Consider the following 14265-nt stretch of genomic DNA (forward strand, 5'->3'; position numbering starts at 1 on the left):
CTCCTCCTCCTCCAACTCCTCCTCACCTTCTCTCCCTCCTTTTAATCTCACACAGAAATACACAAGCTAATCTCATACATGGCAACGCACACACCAACCTCATACACAATAATGCACACGCTAACTTCATGCAGCAATGCATATGCTAACCTCACACAGCTCAAATACATCCCAGCCTCAGCCTCCAAAGAACCACGTTTCAAATGAGGATCAGCCAAATTTGGGCAGCTCAGCCTTTTTGAAGGTCCCCTTAAGGCACAGGAGCGGCTCTTGTCCCTGAGACAAGTCTTAGGTGGTCAGCTAAGCCCACCCCAATGAGGGGGCCTCTCTACTGCCCCATACATATACAGTGTCCTGACACCACTTCCCAGTCCTGCTTACATGACCTGGGGCAGGGCCCAAGTGTGTGAAGCCCACATCCAGCGAGCGTGTGGCCAGGAGGCCCTTGTTGCTTACCAGCTGCTGCCCCTTCGGGCCCCAGCCTGCATACTGCAGCTTCGCATTGCTGACCTCTGGGGGGTCCAGGCTTTGGGGGTCTCTGGAAGAAAAGGAAAAACAAAAGGGTGGGACACTGTTGCTTTAAATAATAAAGAGGTCCTTTGGATGGGCTAGATGGAGGTAGATGGAGATGAAGGCCTTTGTCCTTTAGCCCCGGCCATGTGGCTCCATCCCCCATTAACAGGCGGGTCTGCAAGTTCAGGTGGGGGCAAGAAGGTAATTCACACACAGCAGGCTTCAGGAAATATCAGCTTTATTCATGCCCTAGCCAACATGTGTAGCTTCTATATTATAACCATTTACGCATACTATTTTTAGCTTGCCCTGCGTCTAGCCTTTATCAGCCATCTCTGGCCTCCTGCTACCTCTTCATCCAGGTAAATGCAAATCTCTCCCTTGCCCTTCCCGTCCAAGGCCTTATCTAACCTTCCCAAGACCCCTCCGAGGAATGGGAGGATCTTGCAGGTAGCTGCATGGAAATCCGGGGTGTGGCAACAGGACACAGGAACCAAGACCTTGCCAGCACCCCACAGTTGTCACTAGGCTCTGCAGGCAAGCTGTCCACAAGGCTCCAGGCTCCTTCTCAAGCTCTCCACATGTAGGTCCACCTGGGTGCCTGCACCCAGCACTGGTGGGTGAAGGTGCATGGGCAGGAGAGCCCCTCAGAGCCCAGGTATGCCCCCTTCATTCAGGAGCATCTTCCTCAGGAAGTCTGAGTTGTGACTGGAACCAGGATCGGGTCTAGGCTAGGCCTGTTCACTCCAAGAAGCCCAAGGGAAATCAGTTTCCCAGCCTATTTTTCCCCTGACAGACAAACGCAAGACACCAGCTCTGTCTTCTCTCAGGTAGGTGTGAAGCCCACATTTTTTGTTTGTTTGTTTTTCTTTTGGGTGCAGTTACCCAGTGATGTGTGACTCTATCAGTGTCAGTAGCAAACTGGTAGATTGCCCTTGAGAGGCTCGGCCTGTTGGTGCTTACGTTTCTGTGTGGCTTTGCGCTGCTGGTGATGTGTCAAAAACACTGAGGCCCCTGTGGGTTCTTGCATGGACACATGGGCTAGTTCTTTTTTTTGGGGGGGTGGTCACCACGGGCAGTGCTCAGGGGTTACTCCTAGCTCTATACTCAGAAATTGCTCCTGGCAGGCTCGGGGGACCATATGGGATGCCGGGATTCGAACCACCATCCTTCTGCATCTAAGGCAAACGCCTTTCCGCTGTGCTATCTCTCCGGCCCCTCCATGGGCTAGTTCTGTGGTGAAACTGTGCACATGAATTTAGGAAGCAGAGGCAGTGGGTGGGGATGGGGGTGCTGGGTACAGGAGGTGAAGGTATGGGAAGGGGAGGAGTAAGAGACAATCCAGGATGGAATGCATGGAAAGGACCCTGGGGATCTGCTTTTGAGCAGGCACTCTGGGAGGTGGGCAGTATAGATGAAATCCCAAGCCCAGGTCCCCCAAACTGCAGTCCAGTTCAGCTCAAGTCCCACCAAACCACAAATGAGCCCAGGCCCCTCAACTTCAGGCCATGGACATTCACCTGGATACACCCATCCCTCCCCCACCAACTCTTTTCCTGGCATAGAAGTGGGAGGACAAGCCACTGGTTCTCAGGCCTGGTTTTGGGCAAATCACTTCTGCACCCAGAAACACATGCACGTGCCCTTGTAAAGTGAGTCCTGTCTGAGTCCATGCTTGCCCAAAGCACAAAGTTAATCAGCCAACTTCAGGCTCTGAAGGTGACTCTTCTGCAATGGGCAAAGAGGGACACAGCATCCATCAGTAAGGACTGACTACAGGACGCGGGGAGCATGCCAAGAGTGCTTACTCTGCTCCATCTCTGTGCTCCATCCTCAACCCCCATCTTCCTGAACAAATGTAGGTCCATGATGCAACCCTACCTCCTCCGACCTAGCTCACGGCTTCCCACAGCTTCCCAATGTGGAGTAAATATGCCTAAAACATTTCATATGATCTATGTTATAACAATGATATTCTGAAATATGAGAGAAAGATATCATGTATTTTTTTCCTCTGCACCTTTCTGCCTTCATTATTTTTGTTTTGTTTTTGGGCCATGATGACTGTCAGAACTTGAAGGGACCTATTGGCTTTGCTTGTGTCTCTTTTCTGAATTCCTGAAGCTCTCCTCAGAGGGCTAGGAAGGACACCCCCCAAAAAACTGCATCCTGGAGCTGCTCAGGCCGAGAAGCCAAGAAAGACCGAGTGAGTAAGGTCTGGCTGTGGGGGTCGCCACGCAAAGAGCTGATTCCTCTGTCTGTGGAGGTTCTGCCCTGCTGTGCCCTTGATGACTGTGAGAATTTGAAGGGACCTGTTGGCTTTGCTTGTGTCTCTTTTCTGTTTTTGGGCCACACCCAGTGATTCTCAGGGGTTACTACTGGCTATGTGCTCGGAAATTGCTCCTGGTTTGGGGGACCATATGGAACACAGGGGGATCAACCTTTGGTCTGTCCTGGGTCAGCCGCATGCAAGGCAAACTCCCTATTGCTGCGCCATCACTCCAGCCCTCTGCCTTCATTTTTATTATTTGTTTTTCTAAGGGATCTGTTACCCTTCCCCCACAACTTCCTGAGTATCTCACCTGGAGGGGAGATCCTTCCATATCTGGGAGCGGTCTGGTTGGTAATTTAAGGGGTTGCCTCAGAGGTGAGAGAGATTCAGCAAGAAGCCTCAGAAGAAGCAGGATGGGGAGAGGAGAGACAGGATAGATGCAGGGCAGCTGAAGGAGGCTGCTTGAAAGGTTAGCTGAGAAGCCATGGAGGCTAGGGCCTATTAGTAAAAAGCTTCATGCCTCCTGAAATCTGACTGCTGTGGATAATTTCCTCCCATTATCCTGAACCCTCAGATCTGCTTGCCTAAAGGGGCTTCAGGGGCTGGATTGAGAAAGGACTGCCACCCATCCACCATCATCTACCACCTTCAAGGACTATTATTAATTTAATTAGTACTTCAGGGTTTCAAGGCACTTTTTGTGGAGCATCCCCTCTGACGAGGAGAGATGGAAAGAATCAACTGAGAAAGAAGAGAAGATCTAGCCTTGCTTTATCTCAGGATCTTGGTGCATCCATCCTAGCTTGGCTTCTGGCAATACACAAAACAGTCATAAATCATGTTGGATTCTGAAGAGCAGGTCAGCATAGTCAAGCCTGCTCATTCACCTCTGAAGCTAAGGTCATGCCGGAAAAGCTGCCCAGCAAGTCAGCGATGGGAGAAAAAAAAAAAAAAAAAAAAAAGAAAAGCTAAAAATGGGTTTTCTGGTTTCAAAACTTTCTGGCTAATGACATAAGCAGCATTTTCAGTGCTAAGAACTTGAGTCTTCATCCTACTACTGTGTGGTGGGGAAGGGGGCAAGACCATAGGACAAGTGACTTCCAAACACCATCGGATACGTGCCAGGCAATGCCATCAGACAGACACCAGGATAACACCGTCAGACAGGTACTGGGTAACACAATCAGACAAGTGATCCTTAGAGGCTTTCTCACAGGTCCAGCAGCCCACCTGGATAGCATGAAGTAGACAGGGAAGGGAGAATTGGGTCTTGGTGGATCCGAAGACTACCAGGTGCAAAGGGAATTCCTAAGCATGGTATGGACACAGGGAGGGTGTGTGTAAGTAAATGTCCACTCCTGTGTCTTTGCTTCTTCCCTCCCTGGAGATCAATCTGTCCATTATGGGAGCATTAGATTCTGGGACCCACTTCACATCAATGCTACACTCGGAGCTCATGAAAGGACAAAGCCCGTCTCTGTCTCCCAGCAGGACACAGTAAGTAGATTGAGCCATATTAAGGAGGTCTTATCTTCGTATCTACATAGAGTCTGTAACATTTCCCAGGGCCCAAATAGATACCAAAATGCACCACCTGAGACCGGGCAGCATTTCAAAGTCTTTCCATGAACCTTAGGAGCTGGGCATTTTAATTCTCTTCAGTCCCTGGAGCCAATTTTCTCAAAGAAGTAATTTCCCTTCAATGACACAGGCCCAGAGGACTCCGGAGAATTTAGTCCCCGATTGATTTGACTCTTCAGTTTCTGCTTGACGGCCATGCTTGCTCAGAGCTGGGATTTCAGGAGAAGAGAGAAAGAGAGGACGAGAAGGTGGACGAACAAGGAGGAACAGCTAAAGTCAGAGCACTCAGATAGCACACAGCTGACCATGGTGCTAAAAAGCAGCCCTGGGCCCGGAGAGATAGCACAGCGGCGTTTGCCTTTGCAAGCAGCCGATCCAGGACCAAAGGTGGTTGGTTCGAATCCCGGTGTCCCATATGGTCCCCCGTGCCTGCCAGGAGCTATTCTGAGCAGACAGCCAGGAGTAACCCCTGAGCATCGCCGGGTGTGGCCCAAAAACCAAAAATAAATAAATAAATAAATAAATAAATAAATAAATAAAAAGCAGCCCTACACAGGGTGTTGTCCAAGATATGCAACGAGTCGTTTTCAGTCGTTTTCATTGTCTTCATGCATTTTTGCTTCACATCACTACATCTCCCTAGAGCATTCACAAAATCCTCTTCATACCATTCTTGGAGACTGTGATTATAGTTTTCCCTTCAGAGCCAAAGCATATCCATGTGCCAGGTCCAAGGTGGGTCCTTGTAGATTGGTGTGTGGGAAAAAGCAAAATTAAAGTCTGGGAAGGAAATGAAGAGACTCAGAGGTGAAGATATGGAGAATCCTCGGGCTCCAGCTACTCTAAATCTCTTTCTGCACTAGGCTCAACTCAGAACCTGGCAAGGTGACCTAAGATTAAATAGGAGAACATGAAGTCTACATACTTTGACACCTGCTTTCATGTTCCAGACTGACAATAAGTGTGTTCCAGCTGGGACTGTTTGCGCACTACCTGCCCTTCTTCATGACTGATCCCAGCTTCTTATTTGAAAACATGCTCCTGGGGCCGGAGAGGTGGCGTTAGAGATAAGGTGTCTGCCTTGCAAGCGCTAGTGTAGGACTGACCGTGGTTCAATCCCCCGGCATCCCCATATGGTCCCCCCAAGCAAGGAGCGATTTCTGAGCGCATAGCCAGGAGTAACCCCTGAGTGTCGCCGGGTTTGGTTCAAAAAACAAACAAAATAGGAGGTACTGGTGGCATCATTGAGCTGGGCATATCATCCAGCCTTCCCAACCCTAACAGTGCCTAGTTAAAATCCCAGTGGCACATTCCCACCCCAACCTGTAGGCAAGACTCTGGCTAATCCAGGAAGCAGCTTTGCTTTAATGCCTGGCTTGTGATTTTGCTGACCAGAGTTCTTAGCTTTGTCTTCATATATTGGAAAGCTTGACACATTCTAAGGTTCAGACAAAGCACACTTCTTTGTAATTTCTGATGCTCACAATTCTACAGTATCCATTGTTTACAAGGGATGAGAAAACATGCAGGGGTAAAGCATTTGACCTGCGCTCTACCAAACTCTGGTTTGATCTTGGGCACTACTTATGTTCTGAGGGAACTGTCAGCAGTGACCTCTCAGCAGAGAGCTAGGCATAAGTTTTAAGTACTATTTGAGTATCCCTGAATAACTTCACTCAGGACATGAAATTAAATGTTATGTAAGTCTTACCTTTTCAACAAGAGTAGAAACCGTAATTTATAAGTATTTGTTGACTTGTCTTTTCTGTGTCCATTAGAGGAGAAAGCAAATGTCTAAACATTAATTTCTGTAGGTCAGATTAAGATGAGATTAAATAATGTATTGAGCACTGGAAACAACTGAGGCCATCGATATATTTTTTAAGAGAGAATTTAAACATTTAAACTTACAGGGATGTTATAATGATCTCAGGGTCTTGGAACAAGCCTCAACTTTGAAAAGTTATTAAAGGAGAATTTTTTTTTTATCATTGTAGGCCTTTATTAACTTTCTTCTTGTCACAGAAAGTATTTGAGCTGGCTGAAAAATAGAGTCTGATACTATTTAATTGTGAAACTACAAATATATATTGGGTACATACTGCAATGTTGATACTGCAGTAACATTCTCAAAATGTGTTAGAAGCAAGGACTTCTGTGTGTTTACAAAAGCAGAGTTGTTCTATGAAAGTAAAGAGGTGTGGAAAGAAATCAACAAACTGTGAAAATACTTAAATCATCATGTTGTAATAAAACATTAAAATAAACATAATTTTAATACCATTCATATTCAGTTATTATCATTCTTATTATGACAATTTTGGAGGGTACTGGGCTTTCCCAAGGGTACTCAGAAGACTTGGAGGAACTTCTGGTGATTCTGGGCCAACAATGGTTGGTGGTTCAGTGAAGGACACAGAGCTCTGGGCTGCCCGGCAGTGCTCCAGGGCCTCCAGGCTTGGTGACACTGGGAGACGCTGGGTGGTGCTAGTGATTCGAGAAAGAGCTGCTACATGAAAGGAAGTGCCTGTGTCTCTGCTCTCTCCAGCTCATATGATAATTTTTAATAATAATTTTTAATTGAATCACTCTGAGATCCAGTTACAAAGTTGCTTGCGATTGCTCAATACCCAACACAGTTCACCAGTGCATGTATCCCATCTCCAACATCCCCAGTTTCCCTCCTGCCCTTTCCCCTGCCTCCCTTTATGACACTTTTCCTTTCTCTCTCTCAGACACCATGGTGTGCAATACTGTTATTGAAGGGGTATATGCCAATCTATTTTTAATTTAATTTTTTAAAATTTTTTCAGGCCAGTCAAGTGAAGCAGTGGGAGTGGAGAAGAACAAAGAAATCTGTAACTGGCTGTGATCAATTTAATTGTAAGCATCACTGCACTCGGACCAGCCAGCCAATCTCTTGACTTTCTTTCAGCACCCAGTTCTTATCCAGAGTGATTACTTCCAACTCTCATTGTCATTGTGGTTCCTTCTACCCTAAATGTACTTTTCTGTTATTTGTGACAAGCTTCATAGATAGGTCCTCATCTGTGTCTCTATTGTCTCTGGATTATTATCATACTTTTTTTTTTTGTTTTTTTGGGTCACACCCAGCAGTGCTCAGGGTTACTCCTGACTCTACACTCAGAAATCACTCCTGGCAGGCTTAGGGGATCACAAGGGATGCTGGGATTCGAACCATCATCCTTCTGCATGCAAGACAAATGCCCTACCTCCATGTTATCTCTCCAGCCCCCATCCTATCTCACAAATAAGCATGATCATGCTGTCTCTCCCTCTCCTTCTGACTCACTTCGCTCAACATATTGCTCTCCATATCCATCCGTGTATGAACAGATTTCATGAAGTTATTTTTCCTAACAGCTGCATAGTATTCCATTGTGTAGATGCACCAATTTCTTTGGCCACTCATCTATTCTCAGGCACTTGGATTGTTTCCAGATTCTGACTATTGTGAATAGTACTACAATGAAAACAGGAGTGCAGAGGGTTTTTCTGCTTTTCTTCGTTTGGGGCACTAGGGAACTATGATAATTCGGTGGGGGGGGTTTGGGTCACATGGGCAGTGCTCAGGTGTTACTCCTGGCTCTGTACTCAGAAATTGCTCCTGGCAGGCCCCAGGGACCATATGAGATGCCACAATTCAAACCATTGTCCATCTTGAATTGGCTGCTTGCAAAGCAAACGCCTTACTGTTGTGCTATCTCTCCAGCCCGGGAACTATGATAAATTTTTTTGTGGGGGAGTTTTGGACCACACCAAATGACTCTCAGGGTTACTTCTGGTTATGAGCTCAGAATTCACCCCTGGCTTGGGGAACCATATGGGACGCCGAGGGATTGAACCGAGGTCCGTCCTAGATTAGTCACGTGCAAGGCAAATGCCCTATCACTTGTGCCACTGCTTCAGACAGAACTATGATAATTTTTAATGTGTTTTGAGAAAAATGAATAACATTTGTGTAATAACTCTCAGAGACAAAACAAAGGAGAATTGGAGGGTCGAGCTCCTGACATGAAGCTCACCACAGGGATCGTTTACTGCAGTCACAGAAATAATTACACTGGGGGCTGGGCGGTGGCGCTGGAGGTAAGGTGCCTGCCTTGCCTGCGCTAGCCTAGGACGGACCGCGGTTCGATCCCCCGGTGTCCCATATGGTCCCCCAAGAAGCCAGGAGCAACTTCTGAGCGCATAGCCAGGAGTAACCCCTGAGCGTCACAGGGTGTGGCCCAAAAAACAAAACAAAAAAAAAAAAAAAGAAATAATTACACTGAGAACTATCATAACAAAATGGGACTGAATGAGGGAAGTAGAAAGCCTGTCGAGAGTACACATATATATGTATATATATGTGTATATATATATGTGTATATATATGTGTATATATGTATATATACACATATATATACACATATATATATTAAAAAATCAAAAAAGAAAAGATAAGGCCTCCCAATTCTTACCACAGGCTGCATTCTTTACACTGACTGTATAGAAAGAGGAGGTACAGTAAATGCACCCCATATACACCTCAACCCAGGCTCTTTGCTTGGTCTGTATTGTGGATTGAAGGACAAAAACAAAAGAACTATGTTAATTTCTAATGACACTGAGACCAGTTCATTGTGCGCAGCTCGAGCGATGGGAAGACCACTATGGGCAACAAAACCAAATCCTTGGCACAGAGCACCTTGATCTCAGGTTGCAGCTGGTTTGGTCGAAATTCTTGTGTTCAGGTCTCAGAATCGATTTCTCTTAAATTCTGTTTAATCTGGTAAAATATTAACAGGTATGTTAAAAGCATAAAATCCTTTTAGAGTTTTAAAAATGTAGATAAGATGGGGCCGGAGAGATAGCATGGAGGTAAGGCATTTTGCCTTGCATGCAGAAGGATGGTAGTTCAAATCCTGGCATCCCATATGGTCCCCCTAGCCTGCCAGGAGCGATTTCTGAGGTAGAGCCAGGAGTAACCCCTGAGTACTGCCGGGTGTGACCCTCTCAAAAACAAACAAACAAAAAAAAGTAGATAAGATGAAAGGAAACATCCCATCATGGACAATAGATTCTATTGTTTTCTTTTTGTTTTTGTTTTTGGGCCACACCCGGCAATGCTCAGTAGTTACTCCTGCTCAGAAATAGCTCCTGGCAGGCATGGGGGACCATATGGGACACCGGGATTCGAACCAACCACCTTTGGTCCTGGATCGGCTGCTTGCAAGGCAAACACCGCTGTGCTATCTCTCCGGGCCCAGATTCTTATTGTTTTCAAAAGGGCTGGGGAAATCTTATGCTGTAATTATACAGTCTGTGTGAGATGCAAGTCTGCTGGAAAAAGAACAAAATAATTTCTCTTCAGTGGGAAACATTTGCATTTCTATTTGAAACACACTCTCAATGAAAAGGGCCTGAGGATAGTTTATTTTCCTGGCAGTGGGTTGTCTTCTGTTTCTTTGGCATTGATTGTTCTTTTTTTTTTTTTTGGTTTTTTTGGGCCACACCCGGCGGTGCTCAGGGGTTATTTCTGGCTGTGTGCTCAGAAATAGCTCCTGGCAGGCACGGGGGACCATATGGGACACCGGGATTCGAACCAACCACCTTTGGTCCTGGATCGGCTGCTTGCAAGGCAAACACCACTGTGCTATCTCTCCGGGCCCGGCATTGATTGTTCTAATAGTCCAAATGGAACAACATATCACTCATGACATTGAGACATTCAAGGTTCATGTGTCTGAAGAGTCCAAATGAAATAATTTCATCCATCTGTTTTCCGGTTCTAGGCCATGTTGTTCCTCGGCATGTAGCCAGTGGCCCCACATGGCCATGGGGGGTTAATGCTTTCCTGGGGAACAATGCTTCTCCAGGTCCTGCTGCTGTTCAAATGTGTTTGAGAAAATGAAGATGTGAGAGCGCCCGCCCTCTGGTGCACAGAGTAATCCTATTGGCAGGCCTTCTTCCAAGCCTCCACCTTTCTCCAACCTGGGAACATGGGGGAATATGGAGGAGTGGGAGGGAGGAATGAAAATGAAAACAATAAAAAGCCAGCTCTGGGGCCGGAGCAGTTGTACAAGTGGTAAGGCCTTGCGCAGGCTAGCCTAGGACCGACTGCAGCTCGATCCCCTGGCATCCCATATGATCCCCCAAGCCAGGTGCGATTTCTGAGTGCATAGTCAGGAGTAACCCCTGAGCATGATGGGGTGTGGCCCAACCTGGCCCCCCCAAAAAAGTCAGCTCTGATCTCCTTGCTGAGACCTCACTGAGTAGGTGACTCACTCACACCACTGGCCTCTGGGCTTGGAATGAGCTCTGAGTGCTTGGTAGTGGGCGCTGGAAGTGGATGGCCAAGCTGGGTCATGCCTGTCCAGCTCTGAAAGCTGAAAGCTATTTCCTCACAGACAGAATGGGTGCCCTCTGGCAAGCCTGAGATAGGATGAACTCAGCACTGGAAAACTGTCCTGGATTGCTGCTGAGGACAAGTATGGGTGTGTAGGACATGGAGATGGCCACAGTGGGAGGCGATGGGGCTGCAGCAGGGTCAGCTGCCCTAGAAGCACTGGACTCTGCAGTGCTGTGGCCTTGATGCCCTGTGGTACCAAGGTAAGGTCCAGCATCCCAGCACAGTGTATGCCCTAAGACCCTTGACATCTGTAAATTATCTGTGCTGTCAACTCCTTTGTTGGGTATTTGTGAATCCAAGAACAGTCCCCAGAATGAGAAATTACTTCCCATCCCCTTGTCCCCTTTCGGGGGGAGACCTTGGTAATATTTATCCGCAGCAAATAATAATCCACACAGACAAGAAGAATAGGGTGTAAAAGATTGGGCAAAGAGAGCCAGAGAATCCTCCTGCAGCCTGCAGCTTTCGCAAAAGGACCCCTCTCCCCTCTCCATCAAGCTATTTATTGCCAACTCCACAGCGCCCCAACTGGAAGGGCTAGGTGGGGCAATAGTCACAGAACAATCCTAAGGAAATATTTTTATATACAACAATTCCAAGAATAATCTTATGGAAACTTTTTCATATACTACAGACATCAACCACTAATCTTGTGGTTGACAAAGTCTCAAATAGGGCTGAGCAATAGGACAGTAGGAACAGCCCTGGTCTTGCAGGCAGCCAACCCATGTTTGATCCCTTGCATCTCCAGAACCAGGAATGACCCCTGAGCATTGCCAGGTGTGGCTCAAAAATGAAACAAACAACAATAATAAAGAACAACGACTTGGACAGCACTGTACATGCTTGGCCATTTCTGAGGGAAGAAAAGAACAGAACCATCTTACCCATGAGGGATCTTGCTCAGGACGTAGTATCCAGTGTAGGAATGCTGGTAGATCTGGAACAGATGGAAGGGAAGGAAGGAAAGGTGAAATGGTGAGCTGAAGACAGCTGCTGCCATTTTCCTAGTACCCCCCCAAATATCTGGCCCAAGTGGTCTGCAGTGTCTTTGATTTATTGGAGGCTGTTTGGCAGGGCTGGGTATTCCATTTTTCCCCTCATTTGTTTCAGGGCTTTGAGGTCATAACCATGGTTTCTAGTTGTGATTTGACCAGGCGGCCTATGGGGTGTGGCAGGTCACCATGGCCAGAGACAGGCATTGCCAGAGTCCCCAGGGCAGAGCAGCACTTCAACAGGAACTCCCAGCCAGGAGCAACAGCTGCCTGGCTTAGATGCAGCCAACTCAGGTTCAGCCCCCTGCGTCCATCCCCTGAGCACTGCCAGGAATCATCCCTGAGTGCAGATCCGGCAGATAGCCCTCAGCACTGTCAGTCAGGTGTGGCCCCCAAACAAACAAAATTGTAGAAAGGAAAAAAAGATGACGCTTGATTTCTGAAAATACAGGTCAAATAAAGGGGATCTGTGGGGTGCATGTCAACACAGTGGAAGAAACAGCGGTAACATAAAAAAAAAAAAGTAGGGAATTTTCAGAGCTGAAGATGGAAGTAGACGTATTTTCTACTAATTGGTCAGATTAAAATCCTGAAGTGCCCTTTTCATTGAGGCAGATATAACCAGCATGAGGCTTAGCCCAAGGCATGTACACTTAAAACTTGTATTGAGAAATAAATGCATCCAAAAGAGGGTTACTTCAAACTGGGACTGGGGGCAAGTGGCAGCACAGTAGGGAGGATATTTGCTATGCACAGAGCTGACTCAGGTTCAATACCCAGCATCCCATATGGTCCCCTGAACCTGACAGGTGAGGTTTTTGAGCCCAGAGCCATGAGTAACCCCTGAATCCCAGGTGTAACTTAGTGTGTGCCCCCACAAATACAACACGTCTAAACCAAGAATAAAGCTCTTAGGGCAGGATCTGTGGGAGCCAGGACACACTCCCAACTCCAGCAGTGTTGGCACTGATGGGGGGGGTGTCAGTTTAAGGAGGAGCTAGCTCCTCACCCCAGCCCCCCATCTAAGACCTGGATCCTCCAACATCCCCAGGCTCTGAGCATGCTGGGAGGCAGCAGGAAGTATTTGCGGTGTAGTCACAGCGCATGCCAGGAAGCTGCCGAGTGATATCACCTCGGACTGCCCAAGTGGCTGGTCAACAGCCCAGGCCTGGCCCCCTCAGCCCCCACTGTTAGAAGCTGCGGAGCTTTGTCTCCCAACCTGCAGGATCCCCAGGACCCCCGGTACCCTCTGCCATTCTGTCTAAGACTTGTGTCCCATCAGGATGAATGCGCCCTGTCTTTTACCTTTGCTTGTGTTTGGGTCAGGGCTAGCTACTGGCACTGTGCTCAGGGATTGCTCCAGAAACCATACGGCGTGCCAGGGAGCAAGCAGAGCTCAAACCCCTTCCCTGCTATTCTGACTCTGGCTTACGTCCTGTCTTTGGAGCTGCCGGCAGGAGCGTCTGTGTGGATAAGTACGAGCGACCACTTTGCACTCTGGCTCTGAGGCAGGAATTGGAGGCGGCCTCTAGTGTGGCTGCCCCTTCCCTGGAACTTGCTGCCCAAGAGAGCCCAGGCCCTTAAATGTCTATCCCTCATAGGGACAGAGCAAAGGGAAACAGCACAGGGAAAGAGCAAGTGTCTCACGGACTGAACCATGGGCATGTGCGGACACTCTCTGGCCACCTTGCTTGAGATTCAGCTGGTCTCATGGCCAGACTAGTTGCTGTGCTGCCTTGCCCTCATGCAACTGAATGCTATTAGTGTCAGCAGCAGCCCCAGTCTAGACCTCAGGGGAGCCCAAGCCAATGCCCAATGCCCAGCCCCAGCCTGAGGGATATGCTCACTTCTGCACACACCATCCTCACAGAGCCTGTGAGGGGAAGCTCACGTCAGCATTAGATTTGGGGTTAGAGTCACACATATAGGAAGACAGACCGATGGTTACACACACAAGCGTCAGATGACATGACATCTCCACTGTGAGTGACTAGGGCGCTGTTTAGACCAGATTTCTGACAAGGTTTTATTCAGATCAGAATGAATCCAGCTGCCCTTTGTTTTCAGTGAATTACTTCAAGCACTGCAATGAAATTTTTCCTCATCAACAGTGCTCTTTTATATTTTTATTTGACTTAATTTTACATGGATTTTTGGGTCCCTGCTGGTACTTAGGGCTGACTCCTGGCTCTGTGCTCAGGGATTATCCCTTGCCAGCTCTCTATGATAATGCATTTAAAATTTTATTGTCCCCTTCCCAAAGAGTTTTTTTCCTAGTAATTCTTCTCATTGTCAGAGGGACAGCAGAATTTCACAATGTGGCAGTTTCAGTTACAGAATGTTTAAAGGCATCGTGCCCTGATCAGCATAGTTTTGCTGGTAGAATCAGTGTTCTAGTTAAACAAACAAACAAAAAAAACCCTGTTCTCTAAAGGGTTAATTATGGTTTCAAGAGCCCTTTGGAAACTGTCCATGACAAACGATAGAAA

At 47.4% G+C, this 14265-nt stretch overlaps 2 protein-coding genes and 1 non-coding gene across 6 annotated transcripts in view; 2 read left to right on the forward strand and 1 right to left on the reverse strand.

Moving 5' to 3' along the window:
• XRCC2 (X-ray repair cross complementing 2) overlaps nt 1-14265 on the forward strand; it is an 813538-nt gene that overhangs the window by 289387 nt on the left and 509886 nt on the right. The window lies entirely within an intron of this gene.
• The window catches only part of DPP6 (dipeptidyl peptidase like 6), a 257968-nt gene that overhangs the window by 39293 nt on the left and 204410 nt on the right, over nt 1-14265 (reverse strand). For all 4 annotated transcript variants that reach the window (XM_049785272.1, XM_049785270.1, XM_049785273.1 and 1 more), the window contains exons 6-7: nt 11669-11721; nt 457-538 (exon numbers count right to left, since the gene is read on the reverse strand). In XM_049785272.1, coding sequence (XP_049641229.1) covers nt 457-538; nt 11669-11721 — 135 coding nt within the window. The remainder of the gene's footprint in view (nt 1-456; nt 539-11668; nt 11722-14265) is intronic.
• On the forward strand, nt 8834-8966 carry LOC126026388 (small nucleolar RNA SNORA51). The gene has a single exon (XR_007501677.1). It is a non-coding gene; the product is annotated as a small nucleolar RNA SNORA51 (small nucleolar RNA).

Source organism: Suncus etruscus, chromosome 13 (assembly GCF_024139225.1).
Source record: "Suncus etruscus isolate mSunEtr1 chromosome 13, mSunEtr1.pri.cur, whole genome shotgun sequence".
NCBI classification, from domain to species: Eukaryota; Metazoa; Chordata; class Mammalia; order Eulipotyphla; family Soricidae; genus Suncus; species Suncus etruscus.